Source organism: Grampus griseus (assembly GCF_964374135.1).
Source record: "Grampus griseus genome assembly, chromosome: X".
Taxonomy (NCBI): domain Eukaryota; kingdom Metazoa; phylum Chordata; class Mammalia; order Artiodactyla; family Delphinidae; genus Grampus; species Grampus griseus.
Window position 1 is genome coordinate 19,383,656 of NC_138999.1, and position 12,349 is coordinate 19,396,004.

Genomic DNA, 12,349 nt, shown 5'->3' on the forward strand with positions numbered 1-12,349 from the left:
CCTGAGAGTATGTGTCACTTTAACTTTTGTGTCAGAGGTGCCTGCTCACCTCACAGTAGTCCCAGCCCTGTGACTGGTCAGCCCAGCCAAAGCCCCTCCCTGACACTACATCATAGACTAATTCCTTAGGTGCCTGCTGCATAGCTAGCTACCTACCCGTGGCGGCCTGCCTGGTAGTTAACCAGCCTGACCTGATAAGAAAGAGGTTCGAGGCCACATCTTTTCCCAACCCTAGGTAGGCGAGAGACCAGCACCAACTTTACCATTATCCTGAAATGGCGTGGGCCCCAGAGCGGAAGAGGGTGGAGCCGAATTGGAGAGCTCTCAGGGCCGGCCAGGATGGGATGGGTGGCAGAGGCAGGCGCTGCAGCAGCACCTCCAGCCACCTGGAGCCTAGGGCTTTCGGCTCCCAAGAACAACCGCTCTGCTTTCAAACAAGGAACAGTATGGTTGGTGCGGTGATTGGTCATGGTGGATCAAAAATAAAAGACATTCAGGATATGACACGCACCAAAATACAGATCATAAAAGGTGATTCTGAAGCAGAGGTAAACATTTTTGGCAGCAAAGACATGAAAGCCAAGGCCAAAGCAGCTACAGAAACTCTTGTTAAGAAACAAGAAAGACACTACAGTTCAGAATCCAGTGTTGATAATGCCACATCCCAACCCTCTGTTGGAAGAGGCTCAAGCAGAGATAACACTGCTAGAGGAGCTCAGCCACTGACAGACTAGGATCAAGTAAAGGCCGAAGTTGTACAGTGGGAAAAAAGAAAATGGGCAGATTTATCACCAATTAAGAAAAACTTTTACATAGAATCCAAAGCAACAAGGTCATTGTCTCAAGTGCAAGTAGACACTTGGAGAAAGGAAAATTTCAACATAATGTGTGATGACTTGAAAGATGGTGAAAATCGTCCCATCCCCAATCCGATTTGCAAATTTGAAGATGCTTTCCAACATTATCCTGAACTTATGAAAAGCACTGAAAAAGCTGGTTTTTGAAACCCAATGCCAATTCAGTCACAGGCATGGCCTATTATTCTACAAGGAATAGATCTTATAGGAATTGCCCAAACTGGAACGGGCAAAACACTGTCCTATTTAACGCATGGGTTTATTCATCTCCATTCTCCACCAATACCTAGAGAACAAAGGAATGGACCCAGCATGCTAGTCCTTACACCCACTAGAGAATTAGCTCTTCAGGTGGAAGCTGAATGTTCTAAGTATTCATACAAAGGTCTTAAAAGTGTTTGTATATATGGCGGTGGAAACAGAAAAGGACAAATACAAGATGTTACTAAAGGCGTAGACATCATCATTGCAACTCCCGGAAGACTCAGTGATCTGCAAATGAATAATTTTGTCAACCTAAGAAGCATAACCTACTTAGTCTTAGATGAGGCAGAAAAAATGCTGGATCTGGAGTCTGAACATCAAATAATGAAGATTTTATTAGCTGTGCGCCCAGACCGGCAGACTGTTATGACAAGGGCAACTTGGCCAGATACCATTTGTCCACTTGCACAATCTTATTTGAAAGAGCCTATGATTATTTATACTGGTACTCTGGATCTAGTTAATGTATACACAGTGAAGCAAAATATAATTGTTACCACAGAAGAAGAAAAACGATCTCTTATCTGAGAATTCCTACAGAGCTTGTCACCCAAAGACAAAGTTATCGTATCTGTCAGCAGAAAACTTGTTGCTGATGACTTATCAAGAGATTTAAGTAACCAAGGCATAACTGCACAGTGACAGAGAACAGAGTGACCGTGAGCCAGCATTAGAGGACTTGAAGAGTGGAAAAGTGAAAATACTGATTGCTACTGATTTAGCATCCTAAGGCCTTGATATTAGTGATGTCACACACATGTATAGTTACAATTCTCCATGGAATACTGAAGAATATGTACACAGAGTAGGGCGTACTGGAAGAGCAGGAGAGATGGGCATATCAGTTACAGTTACCCTTATGACTCAAGGTGATTGGAAGATTGCCGGTAAATTGATTAAAGTTCTGCAAAGAGCACATCAGAGAGTCCCAGAAGATCTTGTATCGATGCTGAGTGATACAAATTACCTAGACAACAAAGGGACCCAAAAAATAAATCAAGAAAATCTTAAAAAAAATCCAGAAAGTTTTACTGATGTCTACATTGAAAAGTTGTACCAGGCTGCTAGAAGATTCAAGATATGTTCAAGTTATGCAGTATTCATGTTACATAAGGAAGTACTGGAAACCTACTGGCAGTTAGAAAACATTTAGCCAAATTCTTAAATAATACCACCAAGCTTTCAATGCATGTTCCTTAATAAAATCAAAAGTGTTTTGAAAATGAGAGAGTGTTTTGTGCTTGTTAAAGTCTACTTTCTTTCAGAGCCTGCCATGTCCAGCTGTGTCTTCTCTAAAAGACTTGGTAGAAGACAACAATGGTACTTTTCTTGCTTTAAAATAGTTGTACTGGATTGAAACATAGTTTTCATCAAGCTTATCCCAGTCAAAATATTTTATTTCCCCCAGTGGTTGGTGACACGATTCCTAAAAATATTTCCACTATCATTCCCTAATTTTTAATATTCATTAGAAAATAAATTCTCAATCTTTTAGAAGATTCCATAATTCTCTTTTTTCCGATAGATGTGACTAATAGAGCAGACTGTCTGACTCACTGGGAATCAGATCCTCAAATGAATTCTCACTAACCACTGGCTAAAAATTCTGGGGAGGTCACGTGCCTTCTGTAGGCCACACTTTTTTACACTAATACATTGGGGTGGTTATATGAAATAATTTGGGGGTCTCCTTCACCACTAACTTCTATGATATTATAACCAAACTGTGTATCCCAGCCTTATATTTACACTTCATTTTCTAATCTAGGGGAAAATCACATCTTGGTGTAACAAACTGAACAAAGAAACCCCTTTTAATGACCAGAATAGTGCATTCTGCACTTCTATTGATTTTTGAAATGTGACTCACAGGTTGTCTTTACTTTCTTTTCATCTTATTTTTCAATTTGTCTCGAAAAGGTCAAAACCACATATACACATCAGAAGAAAAATTAATGTGAAAGAAAAATCTCTCTTCTGTACTGGGAAAAACATTAAAAACCAAACGACATTTTTGGCATAGGAACCAAGTTTAGTACAATTCCTAAACCTATAATTGTCCCTCTTACCTTTCATTTAGAAGCAACATGCATCTTCTCACATTGCAAGAAAATATCCTCACAATGACGCTGAATTTTATAATTCAGTGTTTATGAGAACATTATAATTAGTCAAGCCTTAAAACTTCTGGCAAAAAAAAAAAAAATCATCCAGCAATCTTTATTCCCAGCATGCCTTAGCTGTAACTGCAACAAAAATTCTGAAATTAAGTGAAATAAAGAGGTAAACATTCTAGGTATAGGTGGTTAAGGTTTAGAGTCTGACTTTAAAGGCTTGTTATAAAGACCTCGATATCTCTTGATAAAATTAAGAACAATGGTTAACATTTTTGAGTGTCGGATATATACCAGGTGCTTTGTTTTATAATTGATAATGTTTATTTAAAACCCACTTAGACGGTAATCTTACCCCTATTTTGCAGAAGATGAAAACAATGTCAGAGGAACTAACTTGCCTAAGGTTAGTAAATCTGGTTAAAGAGGAATTATGTGCTATTTTAACCCTGATGTGCCAGATTCCAATATTTCCATTCTTTTTACATCAATACAAGTTACTATGTGCAAGGCAATATGCTTGTCTTGAGATTGCCCACATGTTCAGATTTAGTGAAATAGAGAAGTATGTGCCAATTTACCCTAATGCAAAAGCAGTCTATAGCAGAACCTGTGAGAGAAGCTCAAATGGCCTGTTCCTATTCACTCGGAGGAGAAATGATGAATGTTTAGCAAGTTGGAGTATATGTTATTCGCCAGAATTCCTCTTAGGGGCAATGCTGTAATTGTTAGAGAAAAGGGTAACAATTAAACCATTTGAGATAGAAAGTGAGGTTCCTCAATCACGTTCAAATAACAACAAAAGTTATCACTCAATGAGGAAGAAGAGGAAAAAAACAAGAAAAGGCTGAAAAGAAGAGCTACTGTACAGGGAAAGCTAAGTAGAAATATTAATAGAACAGTGGTTCTCAACCAGGGGCATTTTTGCTCCTTCCCTCCAGGACACATTTAACCACACGTGAAGACAGTGTGGGTTGTTTTAACTACTGGGGGTGTGGGGTGGTGTTGGCAATGTGCTGCTGGCGCCTAGTGGGTAGAAGCCAGGGATGTTGCTAAACACCCTATAATCTACAGGACAGTGCCCACACAACAGAGGATTATTTGGTCCACAACATCAATAATGCTGAGATGGAGAATCCCTGAGAGAGCATAAGCAAAATGAAACAAATCTCATAGTACCCAAGAAAGAACTTCAGAGGAAAAAATAGAGGATTTGAAAATTATAACGTGTGGGTTGTACAGAATATAACCCTACAACTTTCCTATCCTTGGTATAGTCTGCATCAGTCTTTCACCACCAAGGCCAATTTTGCCAGTATCTGGAGACAGATTTGGCTGGCAGAGCTCAGGGGGAGGGGTATTGGCATCTCCTGGGTAGAGACCAGTGGTGTTGCTAAACATCCCATAATGCACGGGACGACCCCCCAAAGAATTATGTGGTCAAAATGCCAGCAGTGCCGTAGTTAAACCTTGCAATACATTAAGCAAAACACCCCCCCTCCAAAGTCAACTGCAGAGAAACCAAGAAGGGAGTTCAGCCAGGAAAACGAAAAGAATACTTATTTCTTGTACACTCTTCAATATAAAATTCTCCATCAACTTTCATTATCTTTGGTATAATCTGTATCAATGACTGTCAATCAGAGTCGATTTTGCCCCCTAGGGGATATTTGGCAATGTCTGGAAACATTTTTGGTTGTTCCATGTAGGCAGCAAGATTGCTACTATCATGTAGTGGGTAGAGGTCAGGAATAAATATCCTATAATACACAGAAAAACACCCTACAACAATGGATTTTTTTTTAGCCCAAAAGGTCTATAGTATTGAGGTCAAGAAACTGTGGTTTACATCGACCAACAACATTTTTGTGAGTGAACTGTTTTTTAGAAACTCAAATAAATATTGAGTTGTGTGTCTAAATTGGAACGGAGTAAATGCAGGGCACTGACACCAGAGACAAAGTATGAGGATTCAGCTGACCTCAGAGTTATTCCTATAAAATGCTTAGCATGATAATTAACATTCAGTAGGTACTCAACACATATTAGATCCCGTCCATCTTGCCTCTCCCATCACCCATTATATAATGCTTGTTTACAATTCTGGATGCCATTACTCAGATTGCTTCCTCCTGTCTGGAATGTCCTTTCTTCTTCCACTCTGCCAGGTCAAATCAGATTCATCATTCTGGGTCCAGCCCAAGTGCTACATCCTCCCCAAGATCCTATCTGCTCTCCTCCATTTCAAAACTTCTGTAGCTCTCTCTACCTACCAATAATGTTGACATGTGCACCATACTAGTTTGCATACATACAGAGACAATTTGAAAAATTTGAAGTAATTAAGAGGAATTGTACTATCAAATATTTAAATACATTATAAATATATAACAGTTGAAACAGCTTTATCCTATATAACTAACAAATCATGAGAGAACCATCCAGAGCTAAATCTGCATAAGAAGCTAGTATAAAGGTGTAATTTTTTTAATCAGTGAAGAAAGAAAAGCCTGTCCCAAAACAAATTTTTAAAAATTAAATAATATATACATACATACGATACGTATCAGGACAAATGATCAACCATAGAACTGCTACTGTTAAAAAACACCCCACTAGATTCTGGCTTTTTATAAAAATTAAAAACTTGAAGATCATGTAGGAATATAATTTCTGATATCAATGTGGAAAAAAATTTTAAACATAGAAGCAACCACAGAAAATGCAAGGTAAATATTAATAGGTTTAACAATGTAAACATGAAATGCCAAAAATACTATAAAAGGCAAAGGAAACACAAGAAAAATAATTTAAAATATAGCACACACTCATAGTTATTTAATGTACAGAGATTTTTACAAACAAAAAATGAAGGATGAATTCCAAAATAGATATATGGGCAGAAATGTAAAGGACAATGCACCAAACAGACAAATAAGTGAACAATAAACATGTAAAAAAGTGCTTAACTTCTTTATAAACAACAGAATGAAAATTAAACCAATGATACAACTTTTTTCTCTAGAAAAATTGGCTGTAATTAGAAAAAACTGGGAATACCTAATACTAGTAGCAACGCAGGGAAATAAACATTAATAAATTATAATTTTGTAAAAGTATGTTCCTTGGACGGACAGTTGAGATTATGCATAAAATTTGCGTATGTTTAATAGACTTGGACCCTATAAATCCCTAAGGATTATATATACAGACCAAGATGTATATACAAGGCTATTTACCATAGGGTTGCTTAAAATAATTAATTTTTGAAAAAACCCTCAAAGTGCAATGATAGGGTACTAGTTAATTGCAGCATATCTATTCCTGATTTGGAATAGTAGAAATCATGTTCTTAAAGAATATTTAAAGGAAAGTAGTTTATAAAATCATCTCATTTTTAGAAAATTACATCGGTCCATATATCAATATAGGAAAAAAACAGATAAGCTGGATGCACATAGACACACACCACTGATAGTCATAGTTTTCTACATTATGGAATCATACGTGGGTTTGATTCTTATTTTATTTTCTAAAATTTCTACAAAATAACATTACCTTTATTATAATAAAAATGATGCTGATATATCCAGAGAAAATACTAATTTGAAAAGATACATGCACCCCATTGTTCATAGCAGCACTATATACAATAGTCAAGACATGGAAGCAACCTAATGTCCATCAGCAGAGGAATGGATAAAGAAGATGTGGCATATATATATAGAACGGAATACTATTCAACCATAAAAAAGAATGAAATAATGTAATTTGCAGCAACACAGATGTACCTAGAGATTGTCAGACTAAGTGAAGTTAAGTAAAGTAAGACAGAGAAAGACAGATATCATATGATACCACATATATGGAATCCAAAATCTGACAGAAATGAACTTTGACAGAAATGAACTTATCTACAAAACAGAAACAGACTCACAGATATAGAGAACAGACTTATGTTTACCAAAGGGGAAAGGACAGTGGAGGGATAAATGAGGAATTTGGGATTAGCATACACAAACTACTATATAAATAAAGAACTAGGTCTTACTGTATAGCACAGGAGACTACATTCAATATCCTGTAATAAAGCACAACAAATAATTGCCCACACCACCTCCTTCCTATGCCCCTTTCTATTTGCTGGCATGACCCACTGCCCATTATTAAGTTGAAAAAGCCAGGAATTCACTTTCCTAGCCTCCCTTGCAGCTAAAGCATAGGCACGTGACTCAAACTTGGCCTATGGGACTGACAGGAAAGTCTGCTTGGCAACTTTAAAGAAAGATCTTCCTCCCTTAAGAGGCATGTAAGGATGAGCTCTCTTTCCTGCTTTTGTACATAGTTGTGCAAAGACATGAGGTTGTGACAGTCATTTCTAGACAAGAGGAAATAAATCTGAAGACTACCAACATGCTAAGCATGGCCGGATGTAAATTTGGAAAGCACCTGGATCCCGGATGACATAACTGCTGCTGAATGAAAAGCCATCTGGCAGCTATGGAGGTGTGCCGCTCAGATTCTCTGTTTAAGAAACCGCTTGCTGGTCAGTTGCAAGGAGTGCAGGTAGTTGATAGCCCCCAGGTGTGAGCAATCAATGGCAGCATCTGAGCTGAGGCCAAGCCCTTCCAGAAAGTCCTAGCCAATAACTGAGCACAGCGGGGCACTGGGGCCCAGTCATTTCTGCCCAACCTGGGACTCCTCTATGGGCCATATTTCCATGCTCTGCTGGGCTGGCTGTGGGTTTCTCGGAGCCTCACTGTAGTCTTAGGCTCTTTCCTACCCAACCCTTCTTCCTTTTCACTCTGCTTTCAAGGTATCAGACATGGGCCGTGGTCAACGATTATCTCTGACTACTACTGATCCTTCTCCTCTATCTTTCAGAGGTGTTACGTCCAGTAAATACTGGACCCAACATGAACACCCAGGAATCTCCTACCTCTGAGCTTTGCATAATATGAAATAATAAATGTTTAAGTCATTATTCGCTGAGTATTATATTATCCAAAGCATCTTAACAGATAAATAGTAAAAATCGCCCGACAGTACCTCCTGTTGAGACAGTGAATTTTCCATTACTAAGAGCCTCCAATGAGGTGTACTTTACTAGGATGAGAGTTGACTACAATAAGTAAAATGAACTCTTCCTCTAGATGCTTATTTAATGGGGACACTAAAAACACAGGATTCTACAGGGAATTGCTGTAATTTTATTTTTAAAAATTGGAAGCATATCAAGCAAACTCAGCTTTTGAACAGTCAGCAGCAATTAGAGGAAGAGGTGAGAAACCAGCAGAGTAGAGAACTTGAGCAGCAGAGTGGAGAACGTGAGCAGAGTAGAGAACTTGAGACCCAATATCAAGGTCATCTGAACCAACAGCTTTAACAGCACTCACACTTGGATGCACCTAGAGTACATCACTGGCTCTGACAGATTTGAAATGTAGCCGACCAGAGAATTCCTTGCAATCAACAACCTTGAGGGGCTCAGAGTGAATAATTCTACCTAATGGAGATACATAGACAAAAGCAATGGGACTCTTCTCTTGAACACAAGGGATTTTTAAAAAATCTTTTCACACAGAAGGGAATAAGGAAAGAGGAACTGATGGACCATCTTGGCTTTTCCACCTGAGCTGGAAAATCCAATTCAAAAAAAAAAAACAAGCAAAGATCAAGTATTTTCTAAAAGATTAAGAAATTCAGCAAAACATTTCTCTCCCTCTCCCCTCCCTTCCTGTACCCTAAGCACCTTGCCCTTAATTTAAAAAAAATGGTAATTCAGGATTTCTTGGTGTATTCATTGGAAAAATCTATAATTAAAATAAATAAAATAAAATAAAAATAATTAAAATAAATAAAATAAAATAAAAATCTATAATTAAGTGGAAAGATGGAAGAACTGGTCCTCTCTCTTTATGCTGACTCCTCCATTTCACTTCCCAAGTATTGCTGAAGCTGGTCAGTGCCATTCAAGTTCACAAAACTGTAATCTTTGACATCTCCTCCTCACCTAGCACACAAACAATAGTGCAAGCCTGTTACTGCTTACCACTACCTGTAAATGTTCCCTTTCAGGTCCCTTCTACTGCAAACTTCTGTTTTCTTCGAGCCCTTCCAACAGGGTAAAATGTCTGCAATGATGTTTCCCCAGGTTAAATAAAGTCCATACAATCATCCGAAGCTTGCAATTTGTGGTGAACTTTCAGCAATAAGTTCACTGATGTGATTTGGGGTCCTAGTTAAAGTTTCAATCGGAACCCATTTCTCAGAGTCAGCAAAATCTCTCTGAAGCCTGAACTAATTCCTTTTAGGCTTATATCCTCTGAAGACCCATATGGTATTTTCCAAAAACATTTTAATTTTCTCTGGGATCAATGAACGTGGCCTTGTCACGTCTCTTCCCAGGCATTTGTTTTTGTCATGTTTGTAGGCCTTTCCTACAACATACACACTCTTTTACAATGCCTTCCCATGAAGCACCATGTGACATTCCATTTCAACTTTACTCTCTCATGGATAAGACACTGTAAAATGATGTTAACCAAAGGCAATAAGCATTTTCTGCTTCTGGGAAAGAGTCTCCTCCTTACCCCTTCTTCTGTGTGCGTGTGTCCAGTTCTGCTGAGAACACACGGCCTGCCTGACCACTACCTACTCCAGACCTCACTCTGTCATTCAGGGCTCAGAACATCATGCATAATATGCAGAATAAGCTGAACTTACTATTCCTATAGATGAGAGACAAACATCTTTCCCCCTTTATAGAAGATACTGGTTGCTGCCCCCAGATTCAAGCATAACATAATAGTTACACATGAAGTCTTAGGAGTCTGAAAGACCTGCATATGAGTCTCAGTTCCATGAATTTGGGTAAGTCCTATAAAGGCCCTAAGTCTTGGTTTTAACAGCTGTAAAAGATGGACGGTTTTAATTCCTACTTCATGAAGATTAGATTATATACATATAAAGCACCCAAGATAAAAGAATATTAACATAATACTCAATGTTTTTTTTAAATAGGAGAAGATGGTATGGGGAAATGATGGTCACAGTCAGACCAATTCAACCTGTCAGTCTCACCAATAAATGTTAATGTATCACAAAAGAATTTCCAAAATGTGGTAGTTTTGCTTTGCGAAGTGCTTCCATGGAGAGGACGCTTGTTGGGTCTACCTGTGGAACATGTATGTTCTTGACCTTTCTTTCTCTCTGCATGCCTGCCCCAGTCTTCTCTCTCCACAGGCTGCCTTTTGCTGTTTTTCCATGCACATGGTGGAAGCTGGCTGATTCCACAACTCTCTGGTTTAAATTACAACTGTTCATGATATCAGTCTAGATTGAGCTAGACTGTCTCAGCTCCCAGTTTATATTTCTGTAACAGAGGATCTGATGGGTCCAATTTGGATCAGGTGTCCCCTGTGGTCCAAACAAATGTTGCAGGTGGGACGGCTGGTGGTAACAGGGCTCTCTATCAAAAATGTAGTTGCTAGAATCCCATCCCTGTATTTGAGGGATGATGAAATTAAGAGAAAAGGAACCTTAAAGGCTATAGTATTAAATTGTTTTCCTTACTAAAAAAAACCTCACATATTTATCAAGTTACAGATCCAGTTAGCAGCTCTAGTTGTCATGCAGAGACTATCAAAGTTCTTTTTAGGCATTTATTTGAAATATGAGCATTTTCATACTATCCAGACAATCAACTCATTGGTTTAACCATGATTATTTATTTTATCACATATTTTATTTATCCCATTTCTGGAAACTTTCATAAGATCATCTGATGAGCAATACCTACTTCTAATGAATTTTAATAACTATTTTCCAAGGACAGTGCTCACAATAACTTTTATATCATTTCCCAAGCCAATTCTTTGTAAAATCTGAAACTTTTCAATTAATAAACTTTCATGTCTAAAATAAGACAACTCCTATCACTTAAATTTATCTGCCCCCATAACATGAAAGTTAGTTTCATTATCATATAATCATACTTAGATATTTATATATTAGTACTAAAAATATATGTTGAGCTTTACACTGGTGATTTAGGTAAGACAAAGCTGTTTCTTGGCACTATCTACTTTATATATCATCCTAACCCACAAAGAAATTGATTTAGGGTAACTCTCTCAAACACAACATAGATTTGTTTTCTTATGTACTACAGATCTAATTCATTATCATATCTTGTTCATTTATTATTGATGGGCTAGCTCAATATATCAGTTTGCAATGAAAAGATTTAAGTAGTCCATGTAGAAAACTAAATAAATATTAATCACACTGGCTGCTTCAGAGAATATCTTAGAGTACAACCTTGGCTGTGCCCGAAAATATAAATCTTAAAATTGTACAAAATATCACTTGAGGTCAAAGAACCTTGAAAAGAAGGAAAATAAACTATGTGGTTAAATGTGGATTAAACCTCTGAAGGAATGATGTTTCAAAGGCAAAATTGGTTGGTTCAGAGGAACGGTTTCATGGAATTTTTCTTGCAAAATATTTTCTTTACTATCATATAGACAGCCCGTATGTATTTTTTGAGATATTCAGTCATACCGAGTATTATGGTAGGGCTAGGAGTTGAAGGGCTTTTCCCCCAGCTTTATTGAGATATAATTGGCATACAGCACTGTGTAAGTTTAAGGTATACAATGTGTTGATTTGATACACTTATATGTTGCAAAATGATTACCACCATGGCGATACCTAACACTTCATCGCATCACATAATTACCACTTCTTTTTTGTGGTGAGAACATTTAATATCCACTCTCTTAGCAGCTTTCATGTATATAGTACATTATTATTAACTATAATCACCATGCTGTACATTAGCTCCTCAGAACTTCTTCATCTTATAACTGGAAGTTTTATACTCTTTGACCAACATCTCCCCATTTCTCTGACCCTAAACATTTTATATACATCCTGTCCATCCCAACTCTAAACAGAGGAAAACTCTAAACTCAACCAAAATTTTGTGCAGAGAAAAGAAGAAATGACCTAGGTCATTGGTTTTACATGCTTAGATTGCCAGGGCAAATGATCTCCATCACTGGTGGCAAGGCCCATTGCTTATTCAGAAACCTAATTCCGTAGGTTTTC

The 12,349-nt window shown here is 37.7% G+C and overlaps 1 protein-coding gene across 1 annotated transcript; it reads left to right on the top strand.

Moving 5' to 3' along the window:
- Window positions 1–275: 275 nt before the first annotated feature.
- DDX53 (DEAD-box helicase 53) lies at window positions 276–2,274 on the top strand (the record flags this gene model as incomplete). Its single annotated transcript, XM_082681211.1, is given in 6 exon segments — window positions 276–731; window positions 735–1,001; window positions 1,005–1,646; window positions 1,650–1,750; window positions 1,752–1,848; window positions 1,852–2,274. Coding segments are annotated over 6 exon segments (1,986 nt in total).
- Window positions 2,275–12,349: the final 10,075 nt, after the last annotated feature.